Source organism: Atractosteus spatula, chromosome 21 (assembly GCF_055471065.1).
Source record: "Atractosteus spatula isolate fAtrSpa1 chromosome 21, fAtrSpa1.hap1, whole genome shotgun sequence".
NCBI classification, from domain to species: Eukaryota; Metazoa; Chordata; class Actinopteri; order Semionotiformes; family Lepisosteidae; genus Atractosteus; species Atractosteus spatula.
Window position 1 is genome coordinate 6548327 of NC_142726.1, and position 19422 is coordinate 6567748.

At 43.4% G+C, this 19422-nt stretch overlaps 1 protein-coding gene across 1 annotated transcript in view; it reads left to right on the forward strand.

Moving 5' to 3' along the window:
- Positions 1–15521, forward strand: part of LOC148817090 (junctophilin-3) — a 41466-nt gene extending 25945 nt beyond the window's left edge. The window contains exon 3 of the mRNA XM_088939154.1: positions 15347–15521. Within this exon, the coding sequence (XP_088795280.1) occupies positions 15347–15521 (175 nt within the window). The remainder of the gene's footprint in view (positions 1–15346) is intronic.
- The last annotated feature ends 3901 nt before the right edge of the window (positions 15522–19422 follow it).

Sequence of the window (19422 nt, forward strand, 5' to 3'; positions counted from 1 at the left end):
TCTTTTGGTGGTGCTGATTCATAAGTAGGTCCTACCGTTGCGGTATTTCGGGCTGCACACAGCATTATCCTATTGCTTTAATTGCCTCTCCTGGAAGTGGAGGAGGCATATGACACTGCAGGGTTTGAAACGGCTAAGCTCATTACAAACCAGAGCAAGTGCTGTAGGTCATCTTTAACCAGAACGCGAGCGGGAGGTAAATGTGTCAAAGCCATCATCTTCTCCACTGTGAAGGTGGCAGTGGTGCTGAGGGCTTCCTCCTAGCTACTGCACCCTATCCACTGTGCCTAACCCACATCTCTGTCCTCTCAAGCCTGTAAGGCATAACGTGCCATAAACATGCATCCTTAGACGTGGCTGACCTGCTTGTGGACTCTGACCTGTAGTCAGGAAAGCACTCCTGCCAAGAACACTCAACAACATTTGCCTCTCTCATAAGGTTCGGTCATTCCCGGTATCATAAATTTCCACTCTGCCTTTTCCCATTGAGAATTTCTCTTTCCAGTAACATCAGTTAAAGGAAACTAAATCTGGATGTCCTGATGTCCTTTTCTTCCTTGCAAAAAATGGCCATGACTCCCTTAGGGGAATCAGCACTTTGCCTTCATTGTGAGGTAACATGATTATTGTGCATCTTGGTTTTTTTTTTTTGCATTATAGTTACTTCCTGCCTTGTTCTCAGGTTAAAAAGGAGACAATATGTCTCTGTTAGCTTCCTAGTAATGTGGCAGGTTAAAGGATTAGGTTAAATTGATTTCGTAATAATAGAAGAAGCGTTGTTGGGGCAGTAAGCGTTATTACATCACAACTCTAAGGTCCTGGGTGTGATTCCAGACTGTGCCTTCTTGCGTGTTCTCTCCTTGTTTGTGTGAATTTTCTCCAGATACACCAGTTGCCTCCCATCTTCCCAGACTCTGAGGTTAATTGATGTCACAAAAGTAGATCTCTGTGTGCCCAGTGATAGACTGGCACCCTTTCCAGGGTGTAGTCCTATGCTTCTGGGGATGGGCTCCAGGCTTCCATCAGGGTTACCAGAAATAAGTGATAATAGATGGATAAAATAATCATGAAAAGCTCTCAGCTTACATGCTACTAATATGAAAGACGTTCCTGGGCTGTCATTGTCCATGTTTCTAAAATGTTATCCCACTGCTGTTGATATAGAAATGGTGGCTCTGCAGTTCCAGAATCCTGGAACAGACAGGCACAGTGACGAGGAAAGATACAAGTGCACTCTGCAGCTCAGTGGTCACGTTAGACCTTCAGTGATACCTCTCTTGTTTAAAACATACTGTAGCAAGCTCACTGGCATAGATCTGCAGAGTCACTGTTGTGTGACGAGCTGAGGATATTGTGGCCGATCGAAGTCACCCAACCCTGCCAGCCAATGACAGAACCCAGGCTCAAACCAGCAAGGCCTCAGCCCCTGTGTCCTAGGCCAGGACCTGTGCCCTTGTTTTAACCTTGGCTTTCTTCATTCATTGCCCCCATAACGATAACTGACTAACTACTAGAACCAGAGTATTTGTTTATATTATCTACTTACGATTTTGCTCAAATGGATTATACCTGGGGAGGCACTATGACCCAGTGGTTAGCATTGCTGCCTTGCAGCACTGGGGCCCTGGGTTCAATTCCAGACCTGGGGTGCTGTCTGTGTGGAGTTTGTATGTTCTCCCCGTGTTCATGTAGATTTCCTCCAGGTGTTCTGGTTCTGGTTCCCTCCTAAACTCCAAAATCATGTTGGTAGGTTAATCAGCTTCTGGGAAAATGGGCCCTGTTGTGAGTATGAGTGTCTACGTCTGCCCTGCGATGGACAGGGGTCTTGTCCAGGGTGTATCCCATCTTGCTTCTGTTGCTTGCCGGCTCCTGTCTTTATCCTGTATTGGATAAAGAGATTAGAAAATGGATGGATGGATTATACCTGTGTTGTGTGGCCTGGATCCCCATCATGCAAACACCTCCCTTCACTTTTCCTTCCCTCCAGTCCTGTCCTGACTTGTCCCAGCTCCATGGGGCTCCACACAGCCTTCATTAACCATGCAGCATGTTCAACCAAACAGTGGCCACCTATGGTGTAATCTTCCCATATGACAGTCTTACTCACATTGTCTTCATTTCTTGCTGATTTCTTTTATCTTTAGCAAAACAAATGTATTAAATAGGTCTCCGTGTGAGCCCATTTCATTCACATTGTCTAATGCTTTTTTTTAAAGTTCAGCCTGGATGGAGTCGTCCAGATGCAGGACCTGTTCCCAGCTTGTGGATTGAGATTTGACTGCAAAATGTAAAGACGTCAAAACAAATGTATTTTATGTGAAATTTTGAAAGGTGTATTTAACTTAAATTTGAATCCATTCATTCAAAAAAGTAAAAGAGAAGAAGACTCTCAGTGTAATTTGCTCTGGTATTTGTTCACCTGCCTCCTGTTTTTTTCCTTGTGTGCTCGAAGGGTTAAAGTGGAAAGGTTATGGCATATTATTGAACCACGGGGAGGTTGTTGTTTTCCGATACAATTTTCTACTCTACCGTTAATTAGAGTGCACAGTTTGATGTGAGCTGTCCGAGGTTTTTTCTCTTTTAATTAAAGGTGACATTTAGAGAAGGGGGAAGGAGGAGGATGTGATGATAGAGGTTATCTGGCTATCCCATCGAGCGTCTAATTAATTACGTCTGTGATGCTCACAGAGTCGTCTTCCTTGCTTTCAACAGGGGCTTTTCTTTGCTTGGCTAAAGCCGTGACTACGACAAAGACTAGTCCAGTCCTCCCACCTGGATGGAAAGGGTTTCGTCCAGAGCAGCCTCGCCACTGGAGGGGCTCACTGCTCTAGAGTCTAGGCGTCCCGGGTTCAAGCCCGAGTCGTGACCTTAGCCGGATGTGGCTTGGCTCAGAGCCACTGGGGGGTCAAGCTGGGATTCGGCAGCTAAGGCTCTCTCGGCTTCTGGAAAAAGAGTGACTTCTCGGCCTCCCGCCGTGAGGGATGCACCCCTCTTCAGATCGGGGACCTCCTATATGTCACTAACCACTAACTGTGATGTGTCAGAACTCAACTTGTTCGGTCTGTGTTCATTTCCATGTTCTCCCCAATATCAGATTAAGTAAATATATACTGTAATACAATGATAGGCAATCTTCCGTTCATAACCAATGAGAAAATAAAGAAATGCAGTAACGCAGTTGATCAGAAGGATTCAGGATTAAGAGCTCTGCAATCTGCTCTAACGATACTGTGCTGCTTCCTCTTGTTGTTTCCAGTTTTACTCGTGGGCTGCGATATTTCCTATCAGAGATTTTCAGTGTAATGTTACAGCAAGATTTTACTGTGGGTGGGTTGCACTTGTCTTTTGCCTTAGATTCCAGATCCAGCTCTGAATTAGTTTTAACGGATGGTGGCTTAACTGGTGACACTGAATGTTATTCGCAGCAAAGCTGAAGATTTAAAAGATTAAGGTGATTCAAAGTGTAGGAGCTGTAAGGTTCCTGGACCGAATACATTTCTTGTTAAACCAGTTGGGAGAATCGAGACTTGGACCTTCTCTAGGAGCACAGCTTGAAATCTCTTATCTGTGACATTTGTGCACAAAGTAAAACATGTCCTGCTATTTTACTGCACTGTCACAGGATTAAACTCATCCACTGGAACCCCACTCCCATTACAAAGTAAATTTGATTTCCCACATCTCACTTCTATTGTTTTTGGCTTCATATAGAACTCTGGGGTGTACTTCTGAATGTCTTAAGACTACTCAAATGTCTTGTGAGCTACAAGTCAAGCAGTGATGCAATTGAGAGACTTTTTTTTATACTTCTTCAAATGATGCTGAAGACCAATCTCAATAGATATCTGTAAATGTCCTGCAATTTGTAAATGTCAGATGGCATAATGCTGATTTTTTTATGTTCTGCATCTACTACAGTGTGCCAACTACAGAACAGGAAAACATTATAATAATTCATTAATAATTGCTTTCACTTACAGTATATAGCGCTTTTCTGGACACTCCACTCAAAGCTATTTATAGGTAATGGGGACTCCTCTCCACTACCACCAGTGTGTCTCCCACCTGGATGATGTGACGGCAGCCATAGTGCGCCAGTACTCTCCCCACACACCAGCTATCAGTGGGGAGGAGAGCACAGTGATGAAGCCAGTTCATAGATGGGGATTATTAGGAGGCCATGATTGCTAAAGTCCAGGGGGAAATCTGTACAGGACATTGGAGTTAAACCTTTACCGTTTTCCAGAAACACCCTGGGATTTTTAATGACCACAGAGAGTCAGGACCTCGGTTTTACGTCTCATAGGAAGGACGGCACCTTTTTTTACTGTATAGTGTCCCCGTCACTATACTGGAGCATTAGGACCTACATAGACCACAGGGCCCCCTGCAGGCCCCTCTTCCAACAGTAACCTTAGTTTTTCCCAGGAGGTCTCCCATCCAGGTACTGACCAGGCTACTGAGCTTCAGTGGGTTGCCAGTTGTGAGTTGATATGGCTGCTGGCACAGGAGCAAAGCAATACAGACTATTGCGGTTCTTACCTTGGGGTGGAACTGTGGAATTGAAAGTAGGGTATTGGCTTCAACAACATGTCTGGGCAGCTTGTTTTAGCAATCACATAGCTGAAATGGTGTTGATCTTTGGCATCTGACCATGAGTACAAGGATCTTGGAAAATCCCCCCTAGGTGGAATCAGCCAAGGAGCTGCTGCCAGGGCAATAACTGGGATGTAAGGGATGAATTCCCAGGAAACGGGGAAGGAGGATGTTACAATTCAGCTATAGGGCTCAGTGCTGCTGACATGGCATGTGAGTGCCAAAGTCTTCTTTCTCTAAAATGAGTTTTGTTGCAAATGAGTAAGATGGAGTGGATGGTATCCTCAATTCTAACTGTACTAATGTTCTTTTGACTATATTATGAGTTTGAGAAAACGTTTCCTTTTCTATAGCTAACATGCCTGAATAAAATGCACACCTAGAACGCGTGGGATTGAAAAGGAATGTAAAACCAACTGTGATGATTGATGACAGCCCCGAGCTGTCTGGTTACTTGGACAAGCCTTCTGTTTTGGAAAAACCTGGTTGGCTTTGGATTGGATAGAAGCAATTTCATCTTCTTTCCTCAATTCTATCTCACCAGAAGGAACTCGATCCATGAATCATTTTGGAAACACCTTTCAAAATAATATAAATTACAAATGCCGTGTTATTCATGTTAAACATCTGTTAACCAATGTTGCACTGTTCTGTGAATAAAATTCCACATCAGTATAGTAGCGTTGTTTCAATGTAACAAACGAAAAATTAAATAAGTCTAGAGAAAGCCATAGTATTTCAAAATGTTTACACAACACTTATTTACACCACTGTTCACTCCACTAGCTGAAGGACAACTTGCCCGATAGTGTAGTCTGTCCTCTCTCCACACCAGATACCTCTACCTCACCACCAAAGACTGGGCTGTAATTGACAACATCCACATCAGCAGTTCTCAGGAATCCAGGCAAAAGACAGAATTATGCAAGGACCATTATCCCAGTCACTTAATAAGACGTTTACAGCGCATTTTAAAACATAAGAATGGTTACAAAGGAGTGGAGCCCATCTATCCCATTAGGCAGGTAAAAGCAAATCAATCCAAGGATCTCACCCAGCTGTTTCTTGAAAGAAGGCAGGGTCTTGGCTTCAACAACATGTCTGGGCAGCTTGTTTCAGCTCCCACAAGCTTCTCATTTTTGCCATCATTTTTTTGTGAATAAGCCAAATAAAAACACCCAAGTCACACACAAAATTGCCCTTCCCCACACACGTTTTAACAGGGCTTCCTTTAATGCTGGGGCTTACGCTGCTGCGCTGGGCCCCTCCTGCTACGCATGGGATCACAGGTGAGATCAGGTGGTCTTCAACAGCTGTGGCTGAAGACAGAGACCTTGGTACTGGTGCCGTAGAGCGAGACTCTTTCCGTCCGCTCAGGTGTTGAACACTGCTGCAGTTCCTAGAATCAGACAGAAGGGAAACGGCCCTATTAGTGTAAGACTCACAGAGGAGGAAGATGCAGATTAAAGGCAAACAGAGAGTATCTGCAGTGGAGGACACAGGGGGAGGAATGAGCCTGCTTTATCAATTACTACTCCATACGATGAGCAGGGGCCTCGTGACACAGAGCAGGCGCTCCTGGAATCAGACAATTAGCACTGCCCCCTCCCCCAGAGAGCAAAGCCAGAGGGGGGGGGGGGGGGGCCAGGCTGATGTCATGGAATAATTAGTGATCACATTTTGCTCGTCAATTAAATTTTGTTCTTCAAAATCCAGCCCGTGTTATAAATAGAGATAAAAAATCACTATAGCTCAGCACTGGCGATTGCAGGGTCACAGTGGCAATTGATTCTCTTCCCAGGCAGGGACAGGGTACAAGCAGTGGTACAGTACGTAATGAATCTCAGCAGCTTTTTAATCAGACTGCACACCGCTCTGACTAGGTCAGTGAGAAAAGAGACAGGCTGATGCGGAAGTGTGGCTGAGCTTTGCTCTTTAACCGCACACCATGACAGTTAAAAAAACACGTTGGTTTTTTTGTCGAAAATTAAAACAAAGCAATGGTATGCAACTGGGATTCCAATAGAAGCTCTGTTTCCTAGCAGCCTAATTTCTGGGAGTTTTCCCAGGATTTTTTTCACTGGTCAGTGTTGCACAGCTAAGGACGAACACACTCCGCCCTGACAATCTCAAGACTGCTCTACCCTAAGACCTCTCTCCCTGGCCGACTCCAAACCGCTCTACTCTGGACAGCCTCAGATCTCTCTCCCTGATCAACTCACTATTTTTATTTAAAAAAGAAGATGGTACTGTGCACGTGTGCTCATTATATTTTAATTAGCAACCAGTAAAGACGTTTGTGTATGTTTAGCTTCACAGAAATGTGTTCAGGTTAAATAGCATTGAAGAAAGCCTGTCACATTTGCTCATCTCTTTGTGCAATCCTTCAAGTCTTCCTTTCATTTATCAGCAAACCAGCAAGAGCCCCTGAGAAAATTTGTGCTCTGCACAGTTCCCTGCTCACTGGCCTTCATCACAGCAACCCGAGTCTGTCTGCTGTTTGAGGCAGTGATGGCCAAGCCCTCCTCTCTTCCCAGTCTGTGATGGAAGGGACACAGAGAGAAAAGCAGACCACACTCAATGCCCCAGGTCTGTAGAGCTCGCTCCCATCTCTAATTGCCTCTTCAAAAAGATTGTGACATTAATATGAATGGTGTTTTAAACACAGATAATGTGAGGTTATTCAAGTGAGGAGATCAAAGGAACTGCCTGAGGCCAGGAACACTTCCCAGAGAGGACAATCTCCTGTGTGGCTGTAGCCAAGGGTTTCTGGGAGGATACTAGCGTACTAGCCTGATATGTGGGGTGGTTCATTGTGTCCTTGATCCTGGGAACAAGGATTATAAATAAATCAGAGAACAATGTTACAATCCTAAAAATATACTGTATACATTTGTAGGATACCCCCTATTTTAATTTTATAGATTTTTCTCCAATGCCATTAACAGAGCGTGCTTTGAGTTGTTTTATCATCATTGGGAACAATGTGTACCTACATGCAGTGGACCACTGACGTTCTTACAAGACTGGGATATTGTGTGCTTATAACAGCGTTACAGAAAGTCCTGGCAACAATCTGGATGCCTGTAGTGGGGCTGTTAATAGGTAGGCCGGCAGGTAAGAAGCCAAGAATAATTAGATGTTTCTTCTCTCAGAGCCACACAGAAATGACACAATAATCTTTGATATTCATCTTGAAAATGAATTTCATATTCTTGAATACCTTTCTAATGAGCACAACAACACGATCATATGAAGAAAAGCACAACCCCTGAGTTGAGAGATTCATCTTCAGTGCTCTCCTGAGTATGTACTGATCTGAACTTGTTTTGTGACTAAATGTGGAAACATGAAGAAGAAACTAACCCTGATTTCACACTCACAAAAAATAGAGAGCCAACTGTGCGATGAGCCAGGTTTAAAACTGCTCTTAGGCTTTTTTAATACTTGTAGTGTCATGTTTTATGCATTTGCCCCACAGTCTAATTTGACAAGTCTTCATTTGCACTGTGATGACTACCTCACTGCCGATGCAGTTTCTGACCTAAATTAACTTGCTTGTTCTCCATCAATATCCAATCTTGCTGCGCCTGTACCTTCATTAAGGGAAGGCGCTGAACAAATGCCTTCACTCCACTATAAATTCTAACCTTTGCCACATCCTGATCTTTTTCTCCCAAAGGCCCACTGTAGAAAATAGAACCCAATTCACTTGGACAAAATACGTGGAATTAATCTGCCTCAATTCCAGGTTTCAGCAGCCCTATCACAGCAGCTTGTGCTTCTGAAATTGATCTGGCAAATTGGTCTCCACAACTTGTGTCATCTGGACTACCGGGACAAGAGAAGGGCACCCTGGAACTTTCTGTCATTCAAAAATATAAGGAAATGACCACATCCTGATTTTCCAGGAGGAACACTTTTCAAATGAGAAACTCATGCAAAACTTAAAAAGTAACAAACCTTCCAGGATGCAGTAGACTTGGGCTTGCCAGGATGGAGTGGTCCGAAGTCAGTCGGGGTAGCACAGTCTGGAGTCAGACACGGCAGAGCTGTCCTGAGCTGTCCAGGCTAGAAGGGTTTGGAGTCTTGTGGTGTCCAGACTAGAGCTGTTTGCAATAGGCCAAGGAGAGTGGTCTAGCTCCAATGCTGTGCAAAGCTGAGCAGTGAAAGAAATCCTGGTTAAAACCCCAAGTTAATAATCACATGAAATTTACCCATTTCATATTCGGTAGCTCTATCCCAGTATAATCTGATACAACACTTTTCCTCACCAAGGTAGAATTCCAGAGAGATGGACACCTCATTTCCCCCATCCTCAATGATCTTTTCAGCCTGTTGCAGTTAGAATTGGGGCCGTGTTCCACAGCAGCTGTTAGATCACCAAGCACATTTGCAAGATGTGTGCATTCACTCGAATGCTGAGAATGTTGGGTACTTTCAGTTATGAGCCTCCCCTCTTTCCCTTTCTTTCTTGGCTTTTCTGCAGATACTAATTTAAACAAATAATTTCAGTGTGAGATGCCTTCCTGTCAGATCTGTGGAAGAAACGTTATCTGCACTCGGCTTTGATCTCTCTTTTCCTTTCACTGAATACCTAGAGCACTGACAAGGTCTCCCACTGTGCTGTGGTAAAAGAGTCATTCTGACATGCCCAAATGGCTTTTAACCTGTGTTTCAGCATCTTAGTTTCACGGTAAAGGTTGCATTTGGAAGCAGTATGGCCACAGTAATAGCCTTAGTATGCTACTTTGTGTTTTACAGTATTTGTTCAAATTTGTTTCAGTGAAACAGTGCCATATTTTAGGAACCTTACTGAAGGAGATACAGTACACTATTGAAAACAACACATTATAGTTTATGCCCTGTGAGGTTTTTTTTTCTTTACATCACAAACTGTCCTTTGAATTGTCTGGCATACATTGTACTGCTATAACAACAAGTCTCTTGTTATCGGTGCGCACATGTGGCTCTAAATTATCTGTTAATAACCCTTTCATTCAGATGTATAGAAATAATAGCATGTCTCTGATGCTTTAAAACCCTGCAACATTGTAGTACTACTGCTTCTTCTACTATTGCTAATTCCACTACTGCTATTCTACTGATAAATCCCAGACCCAGACTGAGCAGACTGATGAGCAGTAATTAACTGGGTATGAAAGACACCTAGAGGAAGGGGCCCAGTGTATCTGGGTGAGGGTTATTGCTGTTTGCTTATTAAATTATTAAACTAGAGGCCAAGGGGAGAACAATTACCAAGGCAATGCAGAAATGAATGGGAGCTGATTTTCTTGTGGTTGCCAGGACAACAGGAGGGAGGAGGGGCTGCTCCAGCATCCTCCCACTGGAGACTGTACAGGAAGCCAAGCTTGTGAGCTCCATGGGCTGCCCAGCCTACAGGCTTCAAGCCAGGCACGTTTGGCTCTCTGGCCTCCACAGCATAACCTCTTCAAGGCTTGTCGGGTTTTGTTATAAAAAGGCACGTTTCATCTGTGATTTTTAAAGCCTTATTCTGGCTCTTTAAATGCCAGCTGCAGATATCTTCTCCTTTATTTATTAAGCAAAACTATGACCGGTCTAGTTTAGGATATTAGGAATAAGCAACCCAGAATGTTTACGATGGGTCTTCACAAATCATCAAAGCAGCGCTCCAATATCCTGAGGTCCCAGAATTTGTGACCATTCTTGTCTTTGAAGGATGAAAGTCTGAAGTCTGCGCTTCATGTTAAACAGCGGTTTTCTGCTGTTGATGCTGTAATTGCATGACAGATTGAAGTCCCTGTCGTCGAGGTCAGATAATGGGAATGTGATAGTGCAATGAATGATAATAAGACTGTGATCAAAAATGGGACTGATTGCATAAGAATCCAGACACATGAACTCTATTTAGTGTGAATCCCTTAGGCACCAATGAAAGCCACAGGCCTTTTTGTGTGAGTCTCCATCAGCTTTGCACAATGGCTTGGTGCAATTTTTGCCCATTCATCTTCCAGATTTGCTTAAGCTCTCTCCTGTTGCTTGGGGGTTGCTTTGCGGACAGCACTTTATCTCTCAGGTGTTTCTAGAAGCTCCTAGGTCTCCATGGTTGAATCTTTGCTTGAAATTCACTACCCAGCTGAGAGATTGTGTCTGCTGGGTTTTGTTCCAACTGGGCCCTTAACCACCAGTGCTCATTGGTGCTTACAACCAATCTGTTTGCTGGTGTAGTTTGTTTTGCACCCTGTCCTTGGTTTACAAAATGCTTCAATTAAAGTCACTATTTCAAACATGTTCAGCATGTAAAACTTAATGCAGTCTCTTCTCAACCTAATTAAGAATTTGTTCCTATATTTCTGACTAAATAACTTTTAATAGGTGATCAATTGATGATGAACAGAGGCCCACAGTAAGTCAGTGTTTTTCCTTCTGTTCAAATCCAAATGGTTGTCCATCCGTTTTCTAAGCATTTTATCCAGACGTTGCAGGCACAGGGCAGGATATACCCTGGACTGGATGCCAGTCCATCACAGGACACACACCGACACAAACGCTGACATTGCACACTTCTCTTTTCCCAGAAGCTAATTAATCTACCAGTATGTCTTTGGACAGTGGGTGGAAACCTGGGCACCTGGAGGAAACCCACACAAACAGGGGAATAACAGACCGAAAGCACACAGGGTCAGCCATTGAACCCCGAACCCCAGCACTGCGAGGCAATGCTAACCACTGCACCACCCTGCTGCCCCCAAAGATACACCTGCACGAGGACAGCCCTGAAACCTAGCATGGGGTTCAATCCAATTACAAAAAAAAACTGAAAGCAACTTAAAAAAGGCCTCTAAAATCAGAATTATTCAAAAGAGCTCAAGCATCAGGATTACTGTACTAGATAACTATTGTACTGGAGAAATTTTAATTCAGCCCTTGATTGCAGAACAATAGCCTAAACAAGCAAGCAGATAACTGCCAGCAGTCAGCACAAGTGACTAAGGGCCCAGTTGGACCAAAACCCAGCAGACTAAGGATCCCCCAGGACCACAACTGAGAGCCCCTGAGATAAAAGAAAGCATGTGAAATATCAGGATTTGGACTAGTAAAAATGAGAGCACTTTCCAAAAACATCAGCCATTTGCTTCTACCATCTGCACCTTGCCTGTATGGTGTTTCTGTCTGCTCTGTTTTGGGCCTGGTGTTCTGATGCGTTATTCCCTTGTCATAGCATTTATATTTAATTTTATGATGAAATATAAACTCTATTTAATAAGGGTGCTGGATGAGTAGAGAGAGACACTTTGTCAAAATGCTGATCGAAATGGAAAGATCATCCTCTCTACTGGTATTCTGCTCTTACTTCAAGCACCACGGACATTGCGTAAAGCCTACCAATTTTTTTTCGTGTGTCGGTGAGGTAACAAAAGCGAATGAAACAGGGAGAAAAATCAATATCAATCCATTGAGATGCAATACTGCACCAAGACAGAAACAGCCAGACGGAAGGAGAGAGAGAGAGGTAGTGAAACGTCGCATCTAGATGCAGGAGTTTAAAACCCACAGGGCCTGTGGTGTATCTGTTGCTGCTGAACTGAGACACTGTGTCTAATAAAGCATCTACTCAGGGCAAGACAGGGGAATTATGAACGTGGACTCTAACACACGTACACAGCAGGGTATTTACTGCAGGAACCGGATGCTGCCTGCCTGAACACAGACACTCCTTAGCTGAAGAAGGCCTCATGGGGCCAGGCCAGAGAAGAGTAGGCAGGACAGTGGGGGCTGCTACAGCTCCCAGCCCCCTCCTTCCCATCTGTCAGTGGCTTTCCGCTGTCATTTTTTAAACGGCAACAAGCACACTTCCTGAAACTGTAGCCCTCATGATGCCTTGAGGGGAAAAAAAATTGCAGAGAGCTCCATGCGTTTTGCCCTTATGTGGAGCATATCACATAACTGCAGACTGAGGTCTCTCTTCCAGATTGTGCCAGTTGTATGCAATCAGGAACATGAGTGGATTTTTCCCTTCCCCCTGGGTGTTTCTGGCTCTTTTGCAAATGGGCCTGAGCAGGCTAATAAGGAGGTTTGAGCTTGGCAACGTTTATTAATAATTCAGTTTGAATCTACCTCCCTCTTGTGCTCTGGTGGACTGAAAGTGCTGCAGTTCTAATAGGCTTGCAGTACCGGCCTCTGAAATTTATCAATAGCCATCAAGCTCATTGTGCTATTCTGCCCAGTGAACAGCACGCCAGACAGAAAGAGGAAGGGAAAGGGGAGAAGGAGTCTCAGCCCAAAGCATAGTCCTTCACCCACTGAGTACCTCGAATTTGCAAAGCACCAAGCTGATTGATGACGGTGTGAAATCCTGGGTGGGACTGGCTGCAGTTTGTGAAGGAATCTTTGAATCTGCAGACTGTCCTGTGTTTAGTTCATGTACTGTGGCTTGCTCTCTCCAGCTGTGCAAACACACTTTAAAACTAGCATTGTGACACTTGACTGTCACAGGAGCTGGCCTCCATTTTATTTACTGGAAATTCAGCATGATGAGAACTGACCACATGACTGGGTTCAGACCAACAAATGAATCCCAGGAAGCACCCTTTGTCTGCTTGAATGTGAGGTAGGATTGGATGTGATTCAAAGAAATTAAAGCTAATGGCAAAACGTTCAATGTTATCTTTACTAAAAAGTAGAGCTAATACTTATCAGTGCTAGATAAATGGTTTGAATAATAACAAGTCGTTAAACTCTTATGAGAGTTTACAATGCTGAATTTATCACAGTATTTCCACAAATTCACCATGGTTTCCTATGACTTCACAATGCTGTATTGTGCTGACCAGGAGTAAGAGACTGCATGACCGTGCTTCAGTGTTGACACATCATTTTCTGTCTTCTAGATACTGTGAAGAGGCATTTAACATTTTAGGATTTATACTGTAAATAGTAGTTCAGGTGGGTAGCTGCGTCAGCATGCGTAGGGTGCAAAGGAACAAGTAATAGGTTTATTCCATGCTGAAAAGAGAAGAAAGAAAACAACGTTTTGGCCGTGGAGCCTTCTTCAGGTGTGAGCCTGAAGAAGGCTCCAGAGCCGAAACGTTGTTTTCTTTCTTCTCTTTTCGGCATGGAATAAACCTATTACTTGTTCCTACTGTAAATAGTAGACCTGTAAGACTTGTTTCAGTATTACTGTCTGTACTTTGTACAGTTTGGTGATAGAATTTCAAAAAGATATTGCTGCTGTGAAATTGGTCCACACTCTAGGCCTTAAGGGAATGTCCTACTCTGACAGGGTAAAAGATCTTCTCATTGATGAAGTTGGTTCACTCAGAATCAACAGTGAAACACAAACCAGGGCACAAGAGTGGAAAATACAGAGAAATATTTATTACTGAGAACAGGAAGCCTTAATGCACAAAGGTTTGTAGAAATCTGGAATGAACTAGCCAGTCTGACCCCATGTCTTTTTTCCAAGAACTGGATGGATAAGTTCTTTGAATTGGTCAATTAACAAGCTCGATGGGGCATATGGCTCTTGTGAAAATCATTTTCTCACTCTGTGTTCTACAGCAGTAAAGCACTGAGAAGGCAAAGTAATACCACATTTACAGTGCATAGGAATCACACTAAATCCACAGTGGTGAGCTTTTGATAAGGGAGAGTTCTTTTCTTAGTTAAAATGAATATGATATATTAAGGGATATATAAGTATATTTCAGCACGGTTTCCCATTAAAAAGCACACTCGTCTAAAGACTCTTCTAATTCTGCTGCGTGTTAAGTCAAAGTAGCCACAGAGACCCCTTTCACCCTTATTAGAATTTATGAACATGGCATAGCCAATTTTGACAAGCCCTGCTCCTCTAGCACTGAGAAAGGGTCAGAAATAATTATCACAGTACTGTATGTCTGTGTATTCCACACTGTTGTATCAGGGATAAGTGTGTATCAGCAGTGCGTATTTCACACTGCTATATTAGGAGGGTGTCTGTGTATTCCACACTGCTATATTAGGAAAGAGTGTATCTACACTATACCATACAATATTTGGAGTGTGTGTGTGTATACCATACTACTATATTTGGAGGGTGTATGTTTATTCCACACACAGCTTGTCCTATCAGTGTTATCAGTTGCTATATTTGGAGTGTATTTCTCACTGCAGTATTAGAAGTGTGTGTGTATCCCATACTCCCTTGTTAAGAGTGTGTGTGTATGTATTCCAGTATGTTGGTGTTTGTGTACTGTATATTCTACTCTGCTGTGTTAGGAGTGTGTGTGGATACTCCACTCTGCTGTGTTAGGAGTGTGTGTGTGGATATACTCCACTGTGCTGTGTTTGGAGTGTGTGTGGATACTCCACTGTGCTGTGTTTGGAGTGTGTGTGGATACTCCACTCTGCAGTGTTAGGAGTGTGTGTGTGGATACTCCACTCTGCAGTGTTAGGAGTGTGTGTGTGGATACTCCACTGTGCTGTGTTAGGAGTGTGTGTGGATACTCCACTCTGCAGTGTTAGGAGTGTGTGTGTGGATACTCCACTCTGCTGTGTTAGGAGTGTGTGTGTGGATACTCCACTCTGCTGTGTTAGGAGTGTGTGTGTGGATACTCCACTCTGCTGTGTTAGGAGTGTGTGTGGATACTCCACTCTGCTGTGTTAGGAGTGTGTGTGGATACTCCACTGTGCTGTGTTAGGAGTGTTTGTGTGCATACTCCACTCTGCTGTGTTAGGAGTGTGAGGAGGTGAGCGATGACCCTGCTCCTCTCCCTGTGTCTTGCAGGACAGCTCATGCCCGCGTCAAGGCAGAGGCCGCGGTGAGTGCTGCCCAGAAGGCCCAGGAGGAGGCTCGCCTGGCCAGGATCACTGCCAAAGAGTTTTCCCCATCCTTCCAGCACCGCGGAAACGGTCAGTCCCTCCCAGACCCGCGCCACAGCGCCACCCCAGTGCAAGATTAAGACAAGAAAAATAATCATCTCACGTGCCATTTCCATTTCTTTCCAGAATCAGCTGTGCTCCTCTTCTTAGTCATGGTGCGAAACAATATTTTAGAGAGTACAGCTGTGAGTGATGACGAATGTCTCAGGGGACCATGTGATCCGAGGCACAGAAAAAGCAGAGCAACATAATTTTCCCATTCAGTCAACTGGAAAGGTCAGGAGCTTACAAGAATTGCCCTGGTCAGATATTTGTTTGCCATGTCACACTAATGATCTAAAATATCACAACGCATTTAGGTCTCCCATTATATTGCTTTCTGTTTTCTTTCTGGCGGATGGTGCACCCGGTGAACCATTGCTGATCATAAAAGATAATCCATAAGGTATGCAGACGTAATATGCAACCAGCACTCCTAACAATCACTTCAATCCAGGCCAAATCACTCACAATTGCAAAGAGAGCAGCTGGCGAGAGGTTGGACCGAAGGAGGGGATCCTTCATTGATAGTAGAAGTTATGCCACACAGGATTGGCAAACATGCTACTCCAGAATAGTGCACAGTACGGAACACGACGTTCAGTTTAGATATGTTATAGTAATGCATTATATGTTGGGTTGCCAACTATAAAACAGGGCCCAGGAAAACAAGCAAATATCAGTGATATCACACAATAAAGCTGTACATTTAAGTTGACTAAATGTATTGCCATGTATCAACACTGCTGGTGCACAAGTATTTGGTCTTGACCTGAACATGTTTAAGTGAAATCTCTGCAAATATGTCAGGTGGATATACAGTATAGCATATATTTTCTGAACAGCAGGGCTTGCTGACTGTCAGGTTTCCCCCAAAGTGGTTCTTTTCATACCAACAGATTTAAGTCTTGTGCCGGCTGACGCTTGCTGTAGAAGCTGTCTTGTTCCAGACACTTTGATTTGTGATTACCACTGACAGCCTATCACAATAGCCTAGATTAATAGGTTCCTGAATAGACAACCGAGAAAGTATGTATAACTGGCGGAAAAGACTTTTGTTTTTGGAACAATGAAAAGCCCAAGTTTTTAGTTTACCTTTTACAATGCCACTCCTGTTAGAAACCAGGATGTGTGTTAGGAGTGCAGCTGGAGCCCCCATCATGGTTATGAGCCCGGCCTGCAACATTAGCCAGCTGTGCCCAGGATTCTGCTAGGGTTGCCTTGACACGCCGCTCGGCAGAGACTCCATGTACGTACAGTATTGGCGACCTGTGAGCTGGCAGTGCTGTCAGATCCCCAGTCCGCGCTCACATTCCAGTAAGGCCCTGTGGTGTTGAGCTCACAGTGTCCTGACAGGGGGCTCTGAGGGTGGGTGTGTTACTGGTCGTGATCTCCTCATGCACCACAGGGTGATGGTAATCCGAATGGTAACCGAAGTCCATTAACACCTGGAAAGCCCAAAATGAGAGGGCAGAAAAACAGGACAATAATTGGCTATTAAAAATCATTTAGCTTGTTTGCTGCCATGTATAATCAGTATCAATATGGAATATTTTTCTTTTCCCAAATGAAATATGAATTTCTATATAAGCTCATTTCAGTGTTTTCAACTTACAGCTGCATTACAGAGTGTCCAGAGGCCAGTACTATGGTAACAAAAGGTGTATAACAGTGACACCTTCCTGTGAAAGTGTCTCAGGGGGACTGGAGATGTGAAGAGATAGCTTTTGATCGTGTTGGCTCTTTAAACTGAGTAGTTGGAGGTCTTAGGAGAGCTTAGCATTTTTAGCGACACAAACTGCTTAAATGCTGCCCACCTTCTCCACCAACACATAGGCATTAGTCAGACGCTGTCTTTTAGAATATTATTCACCGTGTTGTGTAGTACGGAACAGTGGCACCAGCACAGTGATGGAGTGGGGGAGTGCTGACCTGGACTGAGAATGTTTTATCTGAGGATCCCACAGGAGGGGAAAACAGGGAATCCGATCGTGAACATTGGTTAGGGGCTCGGAGACGGTGCGGGAAATTTGCATGCTTAAAGGGAGAAAAGGCCATTAGTATCAAGAGAAATGACATTTACTATAATTTACCTTAGTTTTTATTACAGCCCAAATAACTAGTAGTTGTGTTTAATTAATGCCACACACAGGCAAACAAACAGAACTATTTTACAGTCTCATCCCGTTTAATTTGCACAATTTAGTTTGTATCGAAGTTTGTAAATGAAGGGTCTTTCACTTTACATGAGGCTTGGCTGAAACCATGAATCCAGCACCATTTTCTAATTTCCTAAAGTTAAACAGAAAAGTCAACACTCCCTGTAACATTATTTTACCACAGAAATAGGGATTTTGTATTGCCGTATATGTGGATATTTGTGATACTCTTATCCTTCCACGGACTTGTGCTGTTTTGGTGCTCAGTAAGCCTGAATAAAAACATGAATTCAAGTCAGATCTTTGGATTTAACCACAGGTCAAAGACCAGACAAATAGGTAAATAATAAGTCATGGGTAGAAAAAAACTATCTTAGTTTAAGGAGATTTCTGAAAGTTTTGCATGCCACCACATGAAAATGATAAGTGTGCCTTTTACACAGCATTTTCAAAATTGTCATCCGCATCATTCACATTCACAGTAGGCTGTTCTCTGCAGCCTGTCTCTCAAATACCTACAAAGAACGTATGATCAAAAATGCAAATGCATCTTGAGGGATTGGTCTCATGAGGGATAATATTTTCTTTGCCATCCACAAAGCCAAAAATAGCTACCTGCCCGCACGCCAGCCTTTAAAATCATATTTACCTCCCTTCACCCCAGAAATATTTGATTTTGCAGTGTCTGTGAGGAGGCATGCTTGTGGTTTGTTTGTTTTGAGATCAAGAATGAAAGCCAGAACTGGACTTCCTCTCCTCCCGGATCACCCTGTTACACTTTATTAACAAGGTGATGCTTTGTCTGAACAACAAGGGAAGCAGAGCTAAAGGAAAACCACAAACTCCAAAGTTAAAAATCAGGTAGTGCAACACTCAGGGAATGGACTCACAGCCTTGGTATGGACAACAGGAAGGAGACACTCTCAGCATTCTTGTAAGATCCATCCATTTTATTACTGCCACAACATTGTGATTTTCTTTGTGGGTTGATGTTGGTCCCTCAGCCGGTACCTGCTGTCTGGATTGTGAACTAAGGAGCCTGGGACACATGGTTGGAGACTGAGAGAATCTGGGTCCAGGAGAGAACTGGGGGAGTTATTAGTCCTCTGGGTGTAATTACCACTAGGTGGAGCTGTGATGCTGACATCTGGCTTATGTAATAAATAAAGTTGTTGAGTATAAATTCCCCCCTTATCCTTCTGAAACCATACAAGAAAGTCCAAGTGCTTTTGAAAAGTCTCTCTTAAAACCTTTCAATTTTATCTGGTGCTCAGAAAGTGATCAGGTTCTTAAAACATTATCTACTGTATTTCTTACAAACTTTATTTTGAAGTGTTTATTACTTAAATGAAAATGTTTTTGTTACCTTATTTTTTCATAAGCCTTTTGCTTACCACACAGTGGAAACACCGATGTGCATGAAAGCCAAAATAATGTGAAAATCGTAAACTGTCACAATTTGGTGTTCAATCATGTATCTGTCATAAAGCAGTCACTTTTAAAATGGGTAACAGCTAAAGGGTTTTGTTGCACCAAGTGCCCTGTGCATCCTACCTAATTAGCTACAAAGCACAGACTCATGTATGCCAGTGATGTAGCATCACATGATACATTATGAACAGGTGAGCCATTGTAAAGACATTCAGGCCCCACTACTGCAGTTTAAGAGCAGGACTGAAAAGCAATTTGAATGCTGCTTTATCTTACCTTGGTTATCAGTAGCATGAAGAAACACCAAGCAGCCAGGCATTCTGATTTTCTTGTGAAGAGCTGTGATCATGAG